General features: G+C 40.3%; 1 protein-coding gene across 1 annotated transcript in view; it reads left to right on the top strand.

Moving 5' to 3' along the window:
- LOC121186567 (eukaryotic translation initiation factor 3 subunit H) overlaps positions 1–20,757 on the top strand; it is a 52,193-nt gene that overhangs the window by 19,513 nt on the left and 11,923 nt on the right. Inside the window, exons 3-5 of the mRNA XM_041045338.1 lie at positions 10,538–10,705; positions 15,151–15,250; positions 18,024–18,173. Of these exons, the coding sequence (XP_040901272.1) occupies positions 10,538–10,705; positions 15,151–15,250; positions 18,024–18,173 (418 nt within the window). The remainder of the gene's footprint in view (positions 1–10,537; positions 10,706–15,150; positions 15,251–18,023; positions 18,174–20,757) is intronic.

The raw sequence follows: 20,757 nt of genomic DNA, 5'->3' as shown, positions 1-20,757 counted from the left end.
TACGTAAAAATCTTTCTGTGTACCCCCTGGGGTATAAGTACCCCTTGGCTGGGAATCACTGGTCTGCGCCTTAATTGAAACAGCCTCTATTTCCTGGTGTCAATTTGTTTTTTTCAGTTCCTTTGAGGCGAAAGAGGGTTTAGTATGAGTTTTTCATCATGGTTATTTTTCATCTTTTTCGATCTTGGCTTCTCTTTATTATCAGCGGCAGTAAGTGGTGCCTGGAAGCCACCACCCTGCTCTATACCTGCTTAAGAACAGCTGCTTCGTCAGCCCTTTCTTAAAACCAACTGCACCTGCATGTGCCTGTGTGCGTGTGCGTGTGCGTGTGTCTTGCTGGCTGGAAGTGAAAATTGTGTTTTTGCGAGAGGCAGAGAAAGAGAGATTGAGAACAAATAAAAGAAATCAATCCAAGGCTTATGTAGAACGAACTTATGAGCTTACTCAAGGGCAATGTGTGTTAGCTCAAGGCCTAATTGGCATGTCGTATTGTGCCAGTGGGGCAAAAGAAGCACAGCCTACTGAATGAGACTTAGACAGAACCTGGCAACTTGTTGAAGGTTTTGTGTTTAGTGGCTTTTCATGAAGGAAACAATATTTTAAGGCTTTTTTGACAGTGCCTTTATCATGTTAAATCTGTTACACATTGTCAATGTGGGGTGGAAATGAATACCGACAATATTATGCATGTGTGAGAGTGTCACATTTTTTTTTCCTCAGTTGCACACCTTTTAAACGTACCCTGCACCTCAAGCGTACAGACATTGTTGTGCATTTCATGATGTCAGATCTTAAGTGTCCTTCAGAAAACCTCTGTGTCCATTTTTATTCTTTTCATTGTGGAGATATCATTTTCACTTTCTAGCCTGATTCCAGTCCATGAGGACTGAGCGTTCCCTGCACATGGCATCAATGAAACACTGGGTCTTCAGGAGCTGAGGACAGAATACAGAATGTACAGAATACTGGTTATTCGTAAATGTGAGGAACAAACTCAGAGGAGTAGAAAAGTGCATTATTATATCATAAGATGTTCTCTGTTCCTGTTTAGGGGATCTAGAAGTGTAGCAAAGTTAAAGGAGGAGAGGTAAACAGGAAAGCAGCAGTAGAACAACAAGGCAAAACAGGCAGGTAGTCTCAATGCCTTCAAACATCAAAATTCACTTTGTTCTCCATAGTAGGGAATAGCAGATGTAGTGTGTTGTTTAGTTGTACTCAGCGTAAAGTCAAGCCAGGTGTATTTATAGAATCCTTAACAGGATTGTCACCAAGGCTTTTAAAGAAAACTGATGATCTGAAATAAATGTGTAAACACAGTGATGGTAAGAACCAGTCTCTGTTTTTACCTTACAAAACAGCTTGGAGTTTGTGTCAGGAAGTAAATGAATGTCAGCCTAGAGTGCAGAGTAAAAGTATGTTGTCAGCTGTGTTGAATGAATGGGTCAGGAGTGTGGACTCATTAGATTAGACTTGGTGTGCTGAGCCCTGTGGGTAAGATGAAAAAATAAAAGGACTACACTCTCCTTCACTGAGCGGTACACTGGTAGAATAAGGTGTCTTTGCATTGTAATACACCTGTACATTTGTTGTGTTTTTTGCTTGGCCCCGAAACATTTATTAAATGCCAAGATGAGCATGCTTTGTTGTTACCACCGAGCACCAGGCAGAATATGAGGAAACCAGCAGAATCATCAGTCATCCAAAGTGACTGTTTTTGTGGTTTTCAGTTGCAACTTTTAGAGAATATTGATAAGTCATCAAAAAATAAAAATGTGTGTTTCTATGTACAGGGTAAGGTAAGAAAGCAAAATCCTTCTCTTGACTTTTACCATACTGGACAGCAATTCTTCTCTATGGAGTGCAGTTCAATCGCAGCTGAATGTTTTTGTTTTAAAACTAAGGTTAGAGGAGTTTTTTCTTTAGCATTTCTCAAAAACTGTCTTTGATCAATGGTCCATTTAAAAGCCCATCATTCTACTTTTATGTGACTAAGAGAGGGAAAGTTGTAAAATGTAATCCGATAATTTTTGTCAGTCTGGTTGGCTCATCCAACCTGATTTTAAACTATTCGGATTTTCTGTTCTCCAAACTCAGGATGTAGGGGAAGGAAATGGAGGGTAAAGGAAATGTAGCTCACCAAGTTTCAGATGTTTGATTTTTTTTTTTTTTTTTCAGAGCTTGACACACCCAGGGACTCCACTCTCTACTGCAAAGTGAAACCTGTTTTTAACATTATTGTTTTTCCAATTGTTGAATTACTTTTATCTTCCTATTTTAAGTTTAATTATCAGTCATGTTGTCTTATGAGTTAAACTTGGACTGAAAACTACCTATTGTTGTGGCTGTGTGTGTGTGTACTGCAAAGTTTACTGTACTTTAACTTTACTGCAAACTTAACTTACTAACCGTTAAGGGATGATATCAACTGCATGGAGTTAGAGCTCCAACAAAAAAAAGATGTTTGTGTGAATTATTTTTGGGTGAACCGTTCTCAAGAAAGCTTCAAACATTGTTGTGCTGCAATTTACTGCATGCACATGCCAGGGTTGGAAGAAAGGTGGAACTCAACTGCGATGGCACTTTCTACGCCTTTACCCAGACACTATCAGAGAGGAGCAGATCATCCAACTCCACTCCGTCACCTACACTGAATGTTTATGAGTGGTGCTATTTGTGTGACGTTGTACAGAGACCCCCCGGGGTTAGCTGAGAACAAAAAAGATCCATACTTTCATTGTGTAGCAGTGTACTCACATACGAACCAAGTTGTTTGAGCACATGGTTTCAGGGTATATTTAGGGGACACAGCTATATCATGGCAAGTGAATTGCTGAGGACCCAGCGAAGTGCAGTGTCAAGTATGAAGTTGTTTGGATGATGCTCTCAAGAAAGCTGCAAGCTGGATTAACGCAGGCCAAGCACTTGGGCCCCTACTGCCAGGCACATGTTGAACTGACACTGGTGGTTTCAATAATCTCATCACCACTAATAAACACAGGTTCTTTCGAAGTCTATTGACTGTCTCTTAAATAATTCAGCCTCAAGCATGTCTCCACCTTTTTTTTTGGTAGGTAAAATCAACACAATAAGAGTATGTATTGTGTCCCCCGAGCTCCCATACAGAGCCATCCCACATCTGTCCCGTCCCACCAGAGAAATTCTCTCCCCTTTCCCTCAGTGATTTTATTGATACTGTTTCCCACACTCATTCTTCCATGTGTCCCCTTGACATTGTGCCTCCCAAATTACTTAAAGAAGCCATTAGCATTATTGGACCATCTCTGCTTGCTATTATGAACAAGTCTCTCTCATCATGATATGTTACTGAATCCTTTAAAGGCATCATCTGAGCCCCTTCGAAAGAAACCCAGCCTAGATCTTAGCTGACCAATAAACTACAGACCTATTTCTAAGTTACCTTTTACATCTAAGATTTTAGAAAAATTAGTCGTCAAGCAACTTCTGGAACTGGTTAAATGATATATTTAATGATGAATTTGGTAAATATCGATCAGGCTTTTGGCAGAAACGCAGCACAATGTCACAAATGACATATTCTCATGCAGTTAGACGGATTCAAATTTCCATTTTAGTTCTTTTAGATTTGTCTGTCTGGCCTTTTGGTTGTGGTTATCCATGTCTTTGTGTCCTTCTACTTAGACTACTGAAAGTCTCTTCCTTCCTGCCTAAGCCAAGAAGCTGTTACTCATTTACAGTTAGTCCAAAACTCTGCAGCAAGATTACGCACTAAGACCTCATATTGCTTTATTACATGAAATGTAAGGATTTGATTCAAGATCCTCCTCCTCATCTGTAAGGCCTTGAATAATATTGCTCCAGAGTATATTAATGAACTACCAATATACCAATATATAGCTGCCTTATACCTCTGCTAGGCCCCTTAAGAGGCTCGCTTAAGAGTGAAAACATGAGAGGACTGTGCATTTGCTGTCCTGGGTCTCCAGGCTGTGGATCAGTCTCCCCCTGGGAGTCAGGTCAGCAAACTCTCTTGGGTGTTTTAAGACATAGCTAAAGACCTATCCGTTTTAAGAGTTACTATGTATGATTTGTAATATGTTGTTTTTGTCTTTCTTATTCTATATCTCCTGTTGTAGTGTTGTAGTGTGCGGTGTTTTTACTAATCTTTTGCTCTTTTAAGGTTTTGTTCTGTAAATCTCTTTGTAACCTTGGTTTTGAAAGGTGCTATATAAATACAATTTTACTTAGTTACTTAGATTATTCTATCATTTATCTGCTGTTGCTATTCATCAGCTTGACATTAGTGGATGTAAAGTAAAGCTTGTGTGTGTGTGTGTGTGTGTGTGTGTGTGTGTGTGTGTGTGTGTGTGTGTGTGTGTGTGTGTGTGTGTGTGTGTGTGTGTGTGTGTGTGTGTGTGTGTGAGAAACCACAACAGACTTTCCAGGCAAGGCACCCTTAGCCTGTCAAGGTGGTGATTAGAATGTATGGTGACACACAGATACGTGTATCCTCACATCCAGAGACACGTACACACTCACACACATCTCGCTGCCTGTGCTGAGATGTTGTGGCCTGCAGCAACATGCAAGGTCTGATGCAGTTCACCTCTCGTGTCATTGAGTATTAGAGTATGGACTATCTGTCTGGTTCATTGTGGAGACACACGCGCACACATACTCACTGGTAGTGCCTTGTTGATTATGAATCTTAACATTACTGCCTAGGGTGCAGAGTTTAGCTCCCAGCTGATAAATACCTCCACTCTATCACACACACACACACACACACACACACACACACACACACACACACACACACTAGCTTTATTCCCTTTAGATGTACAGCATGCAGTAGGTGGCATCCTTAGGCTTCACACATTCACACTTTCTCTTTTCAGTGCATTTTCCACACATTTAAATACACCCACCTGCTCACGTACAAAAACACATTCTTACTCTCCCACATTTTGTGCTTTCACTCAGCATCATGTCCTGTTTCCATCCTTATTTTGTGTTTCTTTTACTGAACTCGTCGTTTCACACATTCATTTTGTCTCTGTCTTACACATACACACCGGCCCCTCTCCTTTCCCTGTGTCTCACACACAAACACACACACGCACTCACGCACACAATCAAGCAATGCTAAGGGAATGGGTAGACTCATTCCCTGTCTGGCCTCGGGGACCCAGATTGATTGATAGGAGAGGCGGCAGGGCAGTAGAAATGAGTGAAGAATAGAAAACGGTGGCGCATGCTTCCCCTCCCTGACTTGATGATATTGTTAAATTGGCTATTCTCTGGCTAATGCTGCCGTTATGTCCACACAATATTACCAGCTGTCTTGGTAATGCAACAGCGGGGAGCAAGAGGTCCCGTTTTTGTCCTTTTTGAACAGAAAATATAGAGGGCATCTAAACTAGCTTGTCATGCGGGGACCTACTGTGGATTTAAAAAGTCTACACACACCTGTTAAAATGGCTGGTTTTTGTGATGTAAACAAATAAAACAAGATCAGTCCTCTCAGAACTTTTTCCACATTTAATGTGACCTATAGCCTGTAAAACTCAGGTGAAAAACAAACTGAAAAAACCTGGTTGTTCTGATTCTATTACAGTATAGTAATTTTGGGTAGGAGTCTTATCAGCCTGGCACATCTTGACATGGCAATATTTGCCCATTCTTCCTTGCAAAAACACTCCCGATGTGGCAGATTGCGAGGGCATCTCCTGTGCACAGCCCTCTTTAGGTCACCCCACAGATTTTCAGTTGGATTGAGGTCTATGCTCTGGCTGGACCATTTCAAAACTTTAATCTTCTTTGGTGAAGCTGTTCCTTTGTTGATTTGGATGTACGTTTTGGGTCGTGCTGAGAGGTGAAATTGACCTTCATCTTCAGACTTCCTGATTTATCTTGGTTTAATTTTTTTTACATTGCAAAAACCTGCGCGTAGGCTTTTTAAATATACTGTCCATTTTTGACGATGGTTGAGGTTTGTCCCCTGACACATGATATCAAAGGTATTGTTGTAATTTTATCATGTGAGAACTTTCCGAAAACAGGTCTGTGACCCACAGTGGCAGTTAACATAGTTTTAGAAAAGGAGAGGGAAAGAAAAGCACAGAAATCGGCCATGCACTGGCACCTCAGCTCCAACACTGATTTGCTTGAGGTGCAGATCAACATCTGTCTTAATTCTTAAAAAATAATTGCTAGCAAGTTTTATTTCTTTTCAAGATGATAAGCCTATAAGAATATTTGTCAGCAGGCACACTGTGTCAGATATCTCTGAGCATTTCTGCTAAGAACTGGATTCTTCCATAGTCTGTCAGAGTGGCTCCATTGAAGCTCAGGGTTAAGTGCTTTATTTAAGGTCAAATTCACCCCAGTGGTAGTTGAAAGGAAAGCATTATTCATTCCTATACCGCTTCACATTACGCCAACCAGAACCCAGACAGCTACATTCCCATTGCATGCCTGCTTTTTCTTCTTTTTCTTTTTCTTCTCTCCCTCCTCATCATGTTTGAATCTTTGACTGTGGAGGTCATTCCTTACTTCATTGTCAGTCTTCATTATCTTATCTCTTATTTTTTAACACTGGAACAACAAGTCAGTCAATTCACTGATCAACAAAAGCAGCGAAAGTATGAGGAAATTAAATCTTTGGTCCTTAACATAGAAACAGCAAACACATTAATGGTTAGAACTTCTTAAGTCCTAATAAGTTGGTATTTTTTTCTATTTTCTATAAAAAAATTTTACTTTGGACATTTTGAATATTTAATGATTAACTGATTAAAACTAATCTAGAGATTATACAGGGGCTTCAGAGGCTTTGATATCTCACTATACTGTATAGTATACACACAAACATACACACAGTCAGATGATCACAGTTTGTTGTTTTATTTATTTATTTTTTGTTCCCAGCTGCCATTCTTGGTTTAGGAACAAACAAGGAAGAGATCCTGTGGCATTTACTAGGCTCTGTGGTCTGTATTAGATCTGTGGTGGATTAGCTGACTGGCATGCCACTGGCCTGCTGTTGTCTCACTCAGCCATCTGAATCTCAGTTTAGCTATCAGGTTACATGTTAGGTGGTTGTCTGCATGTGTCTTCTGTCTATCCTGTTCTGACCTGAGCGCTTAGTAGTTTGTAAGACTTCTTCTCCGCTTGAATCTCTAGAGGAAGCTGAGTGTAATCCAGATGGTTAGAATGGAAGTCAGTCTCCTTACTGCCTGTTATTTTTATATATTTTATGTTATTGTAGACTTTAATGCAAATTAGTTAAAGGGCAGTACAATGTTTTTGGTTTGGTTTAGTCCGTTTTCTGGGGCCCGGATACTTTGAAGACAGCTTCTCTACCTTCTTGGCATTCCTCTGATTTCAGGTAATCTCAATACCGTTATTAAATTCCATATTCAAAGACTTCTTGACTCTTGCTTTAAAGTGATAATCCGCTACAAAAAAATCACTGTCACTTTGAAGCAATAGGACTTTTTTCCCCCAAATATAAATTTATTGAAACGTGTGAAAGTTTCCCATTGATGTGAAGCCAATACATAGTCTGCTTTAGCTGCATTCCTTGTGACATTGTCAAAGTTGAGCATAAATCTTCCCCAAAATCACAGCTGGAAATAAAGTTATTCAAGTTAAGTTATTTGTGATTCAGAGGAATGCCATTTGACCATTTGGCTCCATTATCTGTTGCTCTAACAAATTAGAAAATGATTTGTGAAGAGGTGCAAGTTGCTGTCCCTGAAGAATGATCTTTAATTTTTGCCAATAATTTCTGTCTCTGTGTGGATGCTTCGTGGGGTCTTTGGTCACCTGCTAGCTCTCGGCTGCTCAGTTGACCTGCCTTTTGAATTTTTTTTAAAGCCAACTCTGCACTTTTGAAATTCCCCACACTTCCACAGATCCATGCCTTTTCACAGTTCACTCTTTGAGTTCTACACAAAGATTTTGAAAGAAACCAGTTGTAAAAAAAAAGTCTCAAGGACTTTGAGGAGAATTTGGAGATAGCTTCAAAAACTCTAACATCCATCGTCAATCAAAACTTTAACATCAGGTGAAAAAAGAATCCTAATCTACAATGGATGCATTGTAGATTAGGTTCTTCTTAGATTCTTACATAGACTGACACCGAGTGAATGGGAGATGCAGAGATAAATTTCTATTGCAGGCAAAGACCCCACCCAGATATAATATGTTAGTAATAAGTGATTGGTCAAACAGGAGATTTGTAATTTAATAAAACAAACTGATGTGACTGCATTTAAAGATATTTTCCACACACCAAAGTTACACACAACTGGGAAGAGAGTTAGTGACTGGATAAGACAGGAGAGATGGCTGATTGGTTTTCCCGTCTCTGTTGTCAGTTCTCAAGCCATCATGCTTTCACTTAAGAGACAGATCACTTTGTGCACAATTTGCCCGTTAATGATAGGGTGTTGGGGCAGGTACATGCACCAGTGGCACCTGAGAGGTAAGTACCCACAGTGATTGGCACATAAGTGCAGAAACAGATACAGTAGTTAGGTGGCAGGCTGCCTTTTCTCTCCATTCAGCTCTGTGTGTCTTGGAGTCTGCTGCTAGCCAGCCCCTGGGCAGAACCCCTCTCCAACAGACTAACTCTCAGTCCGTCACAAACACTTCTTTCCTCATACTCTCTCTTTTTCTTCTTCTGTTACTTGTCTCTCCCACTTCATGTTTTAATTCTCACCCACTTCTCATTCGTCACTACAGACCTAGAATGAAGACGCTCGAATCTTCTCCCACCTGCTACCCCCACCAACTAATTTTTCTCTGTGAAATATACTATACACACATTTTTCCTGTGGGTGTGCTACTACACTGAAGAATCACAGCTAAGAAACACGCACAGTGCCAGACACCACCTGACACGTCCTCCTCCTGTGGTTTGTCTCAGAATTGCTACATGGTCTGCAGTCTCTCTTCCCCCCCATATACCCTATCTTTCTCAGTTTCTCTCCTTCCTTACCATCCCCCCCCCCATATTCTCCCATCCATCTGCTTTGCTTGCTTTTGTCTCACTGACCATGTCAATCACTAAATAAAAGGCTAGATTAAAAGAGTAGATTGGTACACACAGTCCATCCCTGCAGGACATGCTGTGAATAGAGCCTCTCTGCCTGTTTGTCCATCCAGTTCTCCAATCCAGATGTTGTTAAAATTCAGTGAGATTTTATTGTTGGGAGGAAGAGGCAGCTCAGCGCTGCCCTCCTTCCCATGCAGCACTTCTGCAGGAGTTGAATGTTTAATTGCGGGGCAGAGCAGTGCGATTTGTTTTTTGAGTTTTCTTGTGTGTGTGTGTGTATGTGTGTGTGTGCTTGTTGTACAGCAAAGACAGTGGAACAGATCACACAAGGGGAGAAGTGTGTCTGTGGTTGAGGACTGGATAAGGTAGAGCAGAAAGTATTGCGTGCATTTCTTCAGACTCTGCTGATCCCAAACCGCAGCACTGAGTGGGTTTTTTTTTTTGAGTGCTACATGAACTCAGTTAGGCCAGATGCCTTGCAGTGACCAACTAAAATGTTAATATATTTTGACTGAAGTCATTCCCTGCTTTACATAACGTCACCACCAGGGGTCAAATTCAGACTGTTAGACAGAAGCCAAAAGTGAAATGTCACCCTTGTAATAAGGTGACATTACTTTTTTCATTCACTCCATTTTCTTTCTGTTCCTGCACTTCTCTTCACCGTTTCTCTCTTTTGCCCATTTGTTCCCTTTTAGTCTCTTTTTTCAATCCCATCTCTCACACCCTCATCCTCTGTTACCTCTGTCTTCGTACTTTCCATCTTCATTCTTTCTTTTTCCACTCTGCCTTCCACCTTCCCTCATTTCCACTTCTTCAGTTTGTTCTTGTTAACAGCCCCAGCAGGAGAAGGATGTGCTCTACAGACTGGGGTCTAGGGGGCCACAGCTGCCCAATAACACCCTGATTTATCAACCTCCCCCAGCTAGCCTGCATGGAGATGCTGTTTTGCTCGCTTGCTTTGGTTGTTACTTACAGCCAGCGAGGCAGGTTGTTTGTATTTCTGGCTGCTCGTCCTTAGGATGTGTCTGGCGTAATGAAATGGCTGTGCTCATAATGTATCTAGCCTTCTCTCCAGTAGCTGAGGCCTGTCTGTGTATCTATCCAGCCGTTGTCTCCCTACCAAGATATATTTACTGACATAAGGAATGAAGGGGTGACTTGTGATCCCAGTTGATGATTGTTTTAGAAATCTCCACCACAACTACTTGATACCAGAAGATAAAGCCTTTGTTTTTCACTGTTTGAATGAATTTCTCTTTCACATCCTTGTTGCTCTTTTTTCACAGTTTCTCATGTTTCTCACATCTTCTCCCTCCATCCAAACACCATGTCCGCTTCCAGATGCAAACCAGCAACAACTACAAAAAAAAAAACAAGCTGATTACAGTGAAGTTTGTTCTAAATTAAAATTTTCTCTTTCTCTCTCCCTCTCTCTGTCCCTGACATCCTCCCTCTCTCTCTCCATTCCTACCCATTTCTCTGTGCCTCTAGTCCAGTACCAGATGGAGATGATGCGTTCTCTGCGTCACGTCAACATTGACCATCTGCATGTGGGCTGGTACCAGTCCACCTACTATGGCTCCTTTGTCAGCCGAGCGCTGCTCGACTCCCAGTTCAGCTACCAGCATGCCATCGAAGAGTCAGTTGTACTCATCTATGGTGAGTAGACTTACAGATAAGACTGTGTAAAGACTATGTTCTGATTATGTTTCTTTTCATGTATACCACTATCTATCATATTACACCCAAATCAATTAAAGGGGGTATTTACTACTCAAGATATCTTCTCCAAGATGTCTGAGTGGGAGCTGAGGCATCAGATAAGAGAAAAGAATGGCCCTGTGTCCACACAGGCAAGCAGTATTAGATTAAAAGTACAGTCTTTGAAGGAATTTAAGAAAAGGTGTTTAGTGTGTTTGCAGAACAGATGATGTCACAGAAAACCTGACCTTTCGCCTTTTGGATATAAAAAATTATCACCTCATCATTTTATCTTATTAGACATTTTTTTGTGAAATTGTCTTATACTTATAATATGAATCCTTGAGTTATGGCCAGAAGTGTGTTTTGTGAGGCCACAGAGAACAAGAATGGGATGAATGGACAAATGGGAAATAAAATACTTAATAAAGAATACATTCTTCTGGCTACAACTGTTGCCTGCGTAAAAGCAAAGAAATTGAAACTGAAGTAAAAAGAAGGAGTCATTTTGTTTGTGATGTGACGCCAAGCAATATTAGAAGAAAAAAAGAAATACTAAGTCTCTATTCTTAAACTATTAAAGTAGTTAAAATGGCTTTATGGTGAAAACAAATCTTCGCACCCTTAGGTCAGTTACTTAAAATGTAAACTCGTGCTCATTAAGTGTGTTTTAACAACAAAGACGGGTATGGCAGTAGGCCACTGGTGGGAGTGGTCACATGGTGGCCAATTTATTTCCATCCATTTCAAATGTTTTATTGACCAAGTTATAAAAGACTAAGAATTCAGGTTTCACACATGATTAAACAATCACTAGTCAAATTCAGTCTAAGTAATGGGTATCCAAGAATAGGACTGCCGCTGAGAAGTATTAAAATGTTCTATGGTTCTGTGGTTCACGTTCAGATCATCTCAGCACTAAATCAGTCTGACAGATGTGGGAAAAGATTAGTTGAGGTTAGCACAAACGCATCCAAATCAAAGCACCTTGATGACTAAAATTCATTCACTAATTCATTTTCACCATAAAGCCATCTAACATCCCTAATGTTTGATGGTTAGATTTAGATTTGCATTTCAAGATAAATTTCCCAAGTATATCCACTGACATCAAGTACGTTTCAAATAGACTGAAGAGCTTGAAGAATATTTATAAATAATTTCTTTTTGTGCAGATCTGCAAAACTGTCATCTTACATTGTACAAATTTAGATTTAAGACAACCTTCTATGAAACAACAGGGTAGCAGGATGCATGGATGACGTAGCAGTATTAAGGCATAAGTTCTCGCTGAATGCCAAAAAGACCTGGAGTTATTCCATCCTCGTAAATCATCAACGTCAAGTGGAAAAAAAAAAATGTTGCGGTGTGTGGTAGCTTATGTCTGTCTGCAGCCTTTCCGAGTCCAGCAGCAGAGGAGGCAGTGACAGGAGGGAGAAATAGACAGGACTAACAAGGCAGCTGGTATCAAGTAACATGCAACTTAGGGACATCATGTGCCTGCATCTGCTTCACAGTAAAAACCTTTAAGAGCTTCACATAATTGCTGCACCCCAACTGCCATCCCACATGAAGTAAGCTTTCTTTCAAATGACAGCAATATTAAAAACCCACATGGCAGCAAATTAAAACTGTCACTGTAAGTGTGCACTTAACTCCTCAGCGTCTAAATAAATGATAATTCATTACCACACATACTGGTCAATGAGATCAGAGGCGATATATTAGTACAAAGCATGGTGCACATTTAAATAAATGACAGATGTAATGTTGAATTTGCTGGCTTCTGCTGGCTTTTCTATGTACATATACATGGTGTTGAAATGTGACTCACACATCAGACTTTTACAAGCCGAGAGGAGTTTACCTCCTTCAGGTTTATTGACCAAAAATAAGAGTGACGTACAGCAAGGGTGCCACAAAAAGTCTTGCAAGCTCGCTGACCTGAAATCACAGTCTTTCATTAAAACATCTCAGTGTTCATCCACTCACTTCAAGTGAAGAGAGAGGCAGAAACTGCAATTGTCATTTTAAAAAATGATGAAAACAGCTTTGGATTTCATCAATGTTTCAGTGCTGGTGAGCGTTAAAGAACTCCTCCCTGCCCTGTTCTGTCTCCACAAAATCACTTCAGGGCCTGTCATGTTCTCAGATTGTACAAATCCACGATAGACAAAGATTAATTTTAACCATCTGACATTTGAACCCATCTGATCTAGTCTTCCCAGCCAGCAGGCCACTCAGGCAGTCACTCAGGCTGCCCTTTCTCATTCTAAACGAGGTCTCCTGTTAATGTCAATCAATAATGCAGCGCTTAATGGATCAAAGCACCTCAAAGGAATTGACATTATCTCTGTTTAAAGTCAGAGGGAAAGAAAATTGATTTCTTTTTTGTTCTCTTTGTCATTATCTCACCGGTCATTTCATGCCAATGGATGAATCAATCAGACGGTTAACTGGCGAATTAATAGCATCCATCCAGTGGCAGCTTAGAATTTAGTTTTTAAACCAGTTGGTTAAATACCGTATGTTCGCCATGACAACCGTTTTCTTACTGGAGGTGAACATTAGAAGAGGTAAAGATGGCTAACAGCTCTGTGCAGGTCCATAGCTTTAGAATCAGGGACATGTTAGATAAGTTGACAAGTTAGATCATGCAGCATTTAATCATCAAGCTTCCTATAGATGTAAGAGAGTTGTTTCAATCAAGTGTGGCTGTCACCAACCAGTGTAGATTGGCCAGCATGAGTTGAGATTGGCTGTCAATTGTCAGTCTTGTTTGAGATTGGCTGTGCTTTAGGCAAATGGCTCGTCACAGTGGGCTGTTGGGAAGGGAATAAGTCACACTACAATTCCTTGTAGACTGTAGTTTGGTGGCTGTCAGCATGTCCACTCTGAGCCAATATTCCCACTTTCTCTCTGTAGCAAGAGGCAGAAAGAGCAAGTGAAATAGAATTGGATGACAGAACAATCTCTGAGTTGGTCTAGATACTTTTACTGTTACTTTTACTTCCCTCTCCAGTTTGTTGAATAGATTTTCTAAAATAGAAAGCTTGCTGTGCAAATGTCATTTTGCAATGGATAGACCAGTAGCTCTTCCACTCCCTTCCTTCCTGCTCTGATTTGTTAGCCTGTACAGAAATTAATGTTTTCCATTCATCAAATGGATGGAGAATAATTTCAGTTAAGCGAAAAGATCAGTCAAAGAAGAGATGTGATTGGAAGTACTGTACCTCCCCTGATCGATTGTTATTGTTGCTGCTCTCCAGTCAGCACATTTTAACAGTGATTTTTTTTTCACTAGGGACACTTGTGATTTTCAGATCAGTTAGACTTCTTTCTGTGTTTGTAAAATACTTAGCTGACACTTTTGACATGTTAAAAAATAAAACAAAACACCCTGAGTATAGTGCTGTACAAATACTCTTAATTGCAGGATACCACTTTTATTTTTAGCAATGACAACGTGCATTCTGAAATAGAGACAGTATTGTAATTTTGGCTCATGTTGATGGGTTGTGCACAATGGAGACATACACCAGTGTATTCCTGTAAATGGAAACCAAGCCATTTATCAAGAAGCCATGTTGTAATGTGATGCCAAATTCCATTTGCAGATTTACTAGTTAAATTTAGCTTCGCTCATTGGCAAGAGAAGAGAGAAGGAGCTTGTGAAATCTCTGTAACTTCATCACCAGGCTGTTGGTTAAACAGCTTGTTAAGAAAATGGCTGTATCTTAAGTAAGTTGAATGCTTTCTCCACTCTGAAGTGAATACACTATATGACTTTGTCAAAGGACGCCGTAGTAATGTGAAAAATTAGTTTTGAGTGTTTGAAGGATTACATTCACTCTGCATACTTTGTCTTTTTCATACACACTCTGTGTTACTTTGAGGGAACAACTTTGATAACCAGCTACAAAGTATTCAGTTGGAAGCAGTTGCCTACAGGGTAAAAAAAGGAGGTTTGTAATGACAGGCTTGTTGACTGGAGAAATGTGGGCGGCAGAAACTGAATGTTCTCAACTCATTCAGTCATCTTTAAGGTGCCCTTGAGCAAGGTGTTTAACCCCTGACTGCTTTAGTACACGCTCAAAGACCAGCAGAGAACCATGCCACTAAGGTGTAATTGAGCAACTGTGCTCACTCCAATGTATGTCTGCAGATGCCTGCAAAATTTTACATGGCACTGATTTGCTTGGGATCAACTAGACAAAACCCAGAAAACCACTGTTTTCTTACATTTTTTTAGAGAGCGATAAGAAATTTGATTTATCAGTTTCCAGATTTGTGATAATAACAAAGTGAACACCAACCGTATTTATTGTATTAAAAAAATATGATTTAAAAGACACTTTTACATCATTTTTGTCAACTCTCATTTCTCCCATTTGTCAATCTAGACCCTATAAAGACGGCTCAAGGCTCCCTGTCCCTCAAGGCTTACAGACTTACTCCGAAACTCATGGAGATCTGCAAAGAGAAAGACTTCACACCTGAAGGGTAAGTAGCTCTTAGAGCAACACACAAAAAGAAAGACACTATGTGGATGAGTCTTTTAATCACATGCACACAGAAGTGCAAATGTTCACAACTAAGTCTTGTGTTTGTGTGTATTTATGCATATGTATGATTACATTGGCTCGCATTACTCACAGGAATAGAGGAATTAAAATTTTTTGCTTTTTCGCTTTTTGATCCCGCTTATTCAGTGGATGCAAATATATGCTTGTGCATCCACAGGGGGAGGCATTTAGTAGTAGTTGGAGATGGATGCTGATGATGATGATTTATCAGCTCGCCCTTGCCCGTCAAACAAATGTACCATGTTTACGCTTTTTCTGACCCCGAGGCTTATCATAATTGCTTTTAAATTGCAGCTAAAAATGAATGTAATGAGGGGACCATTTCCCAGGCAGCACAGGGTAGTCCGAGTGCACGAACCCAAACATGAATAAACACACGCGTGAAGTCACAAACACATGCACTGACAAATGCAAGCTTAACAGCTCAATGAAAACGTCCCAGAGGCATCAAATTGCTGTCCATTCAGAAACTTTAGATATACATTTTGAAATCCACTAAAAGCAAGTGTATTTGCAGGGAGAAGGGACAATTTAACTGCATCATTTCATTTCGCTTTCCCATTTCCCCTGTACTTCTCCACCTGTGTGTCTCTATTACCAGCCACTCTGTTATTGACCCAGTGTGTTTCGCCCAGAGTCAGGATCCTTCTCATTTCTGCAGCTTTTCATTAGTTCCTATGATTTATTATGGCTCCGATCTGTAGCTATCAGTGTTCCCAATAAGCCTATGATTGAAAGAGGGCAGCTGCGGCCGGGAAAGGACAATATCACCACATTACAACAATCTTGTTTCTATCCTTTTTCAGAAAAGACCAGAAATCTGAATATCAATAATGTTTCTTTTTTTTTTCCAAAGATGCAAAACTTCAAAAGTGTTTCATTTTTCCCCCTCTGCGGTGTGCGGAAAAAGCAGTCTCTTTCATGTTGGTGTATTTGATGTTACATAAGCTTGCATATATTGTGCACCTTTTTGAAATGAAAGGCAGGGATAGATGAGTGCTGAATAGACCCATCCCTTTGAACTGCCCTCCAAGTCCGCCGGACTATGGAGGCAGTGGTCAATAGGCTCCACTTGTGCGCACAATCTAAAGCATCAAATTAGTCAGCCTGTGGAGTCAACCTTTGGCTTTGTCCAGCGGGGCCCAACTTGGAAAGAGCGTGGCATTAAGTCCAGCGGGGTTGAGCAATTTGTCCTAGAGTGTGCAGTCCTTCCATTTCCTCATAGATGCCTTCTCATATCACTCTGCAGGCATCTGAAAAGGTCATAATATGCAGGAAATATTTTAAAGCACTCCAGATGGATAATTGTGCCAATATGTACAACAAGCAGTATTCATATCAGTATAGATTTTCCTTATAGACTGCTGTTATCTGTACTGATTTTTGTCCTCCACAGTCAGAGCCTGAGGCAGGTTTGTCCACTTCCGTAGCCTCTGAGTCTCCTCTTAAAGTTTTGCCTGAGGTGATGCTCTACTCAGAATACAAAACAGCGTTTATCAAAATTACTTTATCAGAATCAAATGACTCTCCGCACCCCTGTTTATCACACGGACAAGCATAGTATAAACATCTCTGTTTCTGGTACAGTGCACACGGTGGATTAATGCAGCGAGCGTATTGATCCCATAACAAGCACCAGGCATCTAACAAGCCAACATTAGACATATACAGACATTAGTTTGTAGCTCATGCACTGTGCACAAGTGACAGGCTGAACCAAGGCAGTCAGTCAATGCAATTGGATTTATGGGAGACATTAAGCAAAGTTTGAAGTTCCATTTTGTGTTAACAAGCCCATGTCAGAGAAAGAGAGAGAGGGAGAGACACAGCTTTTAGATCCCGAGGAGCAAGAAGAGGTGGTTAAAAATCGGTTGGTGCTTTGCGCACTTATCAGCACAGCCCATAAAAAAGTCATTTAGACTCCTGAGTCTAACATAGCTTGCGGTAGGCAATATGGACGCCCTATCGTATCACACCATTATCAGACATCAAAATGCAACATGCATATTATTATTATTATTATTCATTTTGCTTTTTTATGGCTGAGGTTCAGTTTACTGAGCAGAACAGGGCAAGTGGTAACAGTTCAATACTACATTTGTTGTAATAAGAAGCCTACGCCTACGAGGAGAAAAATATGGAAACAAGTCAGAAGCAGACCTAAGAGGATCTCTGCCTTCAAAAAAAAAAAACAAACGGAGGTATAACATCTGTTAACTCCGCCCACTCTTTGTTCACTTGCGTTCAGAATGGCCAGGGATCAGCTAAGACCTGGGTTTCTCTTTGTGAGTTTTGTTTGTTACAGGCCTCATTTCCACCACTGATTCACACTCATTCTTATGGGTTGTGTCATGCATGTCGTCTTTGTGCATAAATGGGAAAGCTCTCCCTTTAAAACCACTCAGTGTCTGAGACAAGTGGTAGACAAATGGTAGATAATGTTCCCTCGGGTTTTAGGAAAGTATAGCTGTTTGTTCACACAATAGAAAGAACAACGCTGTCACTTAGGGCTGGACAGTATGATTGTAATTATTGTATTTTTTCAGTATCACTGAATGTGTGTCATAGAAATCCTTTCCAGTCCTACTGGAAATGGCAAGGGTATGGCAGGCTACAATCACACATCCAATTATGTCTTAACCCTTTCTTCTCCTGTCTCTGTCTCTCCTGTCCCGTCTCCCACTCCCCAGCTTGAAGAAGGCCAACATCGGCTTCGAGCACATGTTTGAGGAGGTGCCTATAGTCATCAAGAATTCCCACCTCATCAGTGTGCTCATGTGGGAGCTGGAAGACAAGTCCACGGTGGCCGACAAGCACGAACTGCTCAACCTCTCAAGCAGGTCAGACCTAAGCTCATGCAACCATTTACCAAGATGGCCTAAGGCCAGATACCTTGTTTGTAAAAACGTTAAGAGAAAGCAGGTATATCTGCTATCTGCATTATTTCACACAGGTTTTACTCAGGGGATGGACATTTACTAGATGCTTCTGCACAGTCCTGTGGGGAATTGAGTGGATGTATCAACATCTGTCCTCTGTAAAAAAAAAAAAAAAACCCTGACCTTCAGTCCTCCTGTAAATTTTCTAATCTAACACTGACAGTGCAGGGAACACGTAGGTGATCTAACAGATTTCACAGCTGTAGATACTCAGGAGGGATTTGGTTCTCTTTTGATTTTGAATGTACACCTAGAGACTTTTACTTCCAAATTAAAATCTAATTCTTTTGTTTATATTTAAGCTCCTTTGAGGAAACTGCAAATTTATAATGTTTTATCACACTTGAAAAGACCTTTGTGGGATTATAATTGTAGAAAGACTTTCAGTCTTTGTTCTTATAAACCTGAACCTGAATACTTCCTGCTTCGTGGTGTTTTGTAAGCAGAAGTGCAAGATTCCACGAAAAAAAAAAAATCAACAGATCTGTGTTTCAAAAAAAGCTTTGCTGGCCAACATAAGTCAGTATATACACAGTATCTGTGTAAGTTAGCTAAGTTAATAATTTTCTTTAGTTGTACATCAGTTATGTCTTGTCACTATCTGCTATCACCATTATTAACATTAGAATTGTTTTTACATTCCTTCTGTCGCCTAAAGTCCTTTTTACGTTCATTCCGCTGAAGGCGCTCAGCAAAAACACTTGGACTCAGGCCTGAGCCTTTCTATGGTCAGGAAAACCCTGATGTCTACTGATGAATGCAGTCAGTTCTTAAAAGTGTTTTACAGGCTTTCTTTAAAAGCATGTCACGGTATCTCTTTAAACCTGCAGGTTGCTTTCACAGGCATGAGTTAAAACTACTTCTAAATTAAAATTGATTTGACATTAGGGAACTCCCGGGCATTAATCTGTGTCTTCTGCTCTGTTCTAAACTGTACCAGATTGACAGGAGGAATAAGAGGCCTATTGATGTATTCTGTCTTCTGTTTACCCAGCATACTGGGTTTTAGTGCTGTTTACAAATACTTCTCAGGAAGGCAGGTTTAATTTTATCTTTTTATTGTTATCACAAAGTCCCATGAGAAGACAAAATACAAAAGTGAATTTATGTTGCTAACAAGAATTGTTTTTGTAGCCAGAGCTCACGCTTATTTGGCATTGTCCTCCGAACTCTATTAAAAACAAATAAAAGAGCTGTATAAATGCATAAATTGCATACTCAGCAGACAGCACTCATGATAAAAGGGTCAGATTTGGTGGACCAGCGATGTCATATAAGCTGGAGAAAACACAACAGTGAGCCGAGTAGCACGCACCACACTGTCCATGTTTATTGTGATGAAGAAATATGTCACCCAGAGCAGCGCTACAGCTCTTTTATCTGTTTTTAATAGTTTTCAGAGGATAAAGGAGTTATATAGTACAAAGGCAAAAGCTATAAGAGGCTCCACAGATCATATTTGTTAGCAGGATAAATTCTTTGTTGGTTTTGGTCTTTTGTTGATGATAAATAAAAGATTCAGAATAACACCTCCCTAATTCTCAAAACCCTATTTTAACCAGCTAAGACTGCAGTACCAGATGGGTAGGCGATGTTATGTGCCAGGCATGAAAATGTTTTCTCATGACAGTTCTGGCTCTATGTGCATCTTAATACTTATATGATCTGTAGCACACACAGAACTCCACATGCATATTCTAGTTTTGTTTGTTTGACTACTTATCTGAGTTCAGGAGCTTACTGGTGTGCCTGTGGGTTAGTATTGGATGTTTGATTGGGATATATGGTCTAAACCAAGGTACAGAAAATGCCACATCTAAATGTCAAAGCATATTTATTCAGAAATGTCTCCAAAACCAGGACTTGCCAACAAACTTTGTCTTCCATCACTAATGAGCACAATATGAACAAATATCACCCCACCATATCAACTCACAGCCTGGCTCTTTAAGTCTTGCATTTAGATCCCAGAGGCTCTCAGCATCAGTCTCAGGAGAATTTATCAGCAATCATTTATGGAGATAAACCGCTGCAAGTGGAGCAACAGCTGTGAAGCTGCTAATCAAAAAGCTTCCCAGGGGCAGGTGTGAGAAATTAGCACAATAACGACTCAAAGTGCTGATTTACACACTGTTAGCGCACAAAATACACTGTGCTTAGTTATACACTGCAGTGTAGCACATCAGGAGTTGTTGTGATTCTTATCATCTGTGTCCTGTAACACAAGTCAGTCATCAATTAAATGAACTCCTCTATGTACACAGCTCTGTAGACTGCATGTGCAGGGCCAGCCAAGCTTTGCACCAGCTCAGTCATTTGTTACAAATTGTCAAAATAGACTGAAGAAGAAGAATACCTCACTTTTCTTGCATATTGTTCCATTTTCCAAATGACTACTCAGAGGCTGAAACATAGCTTTTGATATGACCTGAAATGGGGAGAAGCAGCCCTGCCCTCCCCATAGGTTTCCCGGCATGACTGCCTA

The sequence above is a fragment of the Toxotes jaculatrix genome, chromosome 8 (genome assembly GCF_017976425.1).
Source record: "Toxotes jaculatrix isolate fToxJac2 chromosome 8, fToxJac2.pri, whole genome shotgun sequence".
Classification (NCBI taxonomy): domain Eukaryota; kingdom Metazoa; phylum Chordata; class Actinopteri; family Toxotidae; genus Toxotes; species Toxotes jaculatrix.
The sequence above is the reverse complement of the archived record's forward strand: the minus strand, read 5'-3'. Positions and strand labels throughout refer to the sequence as shown.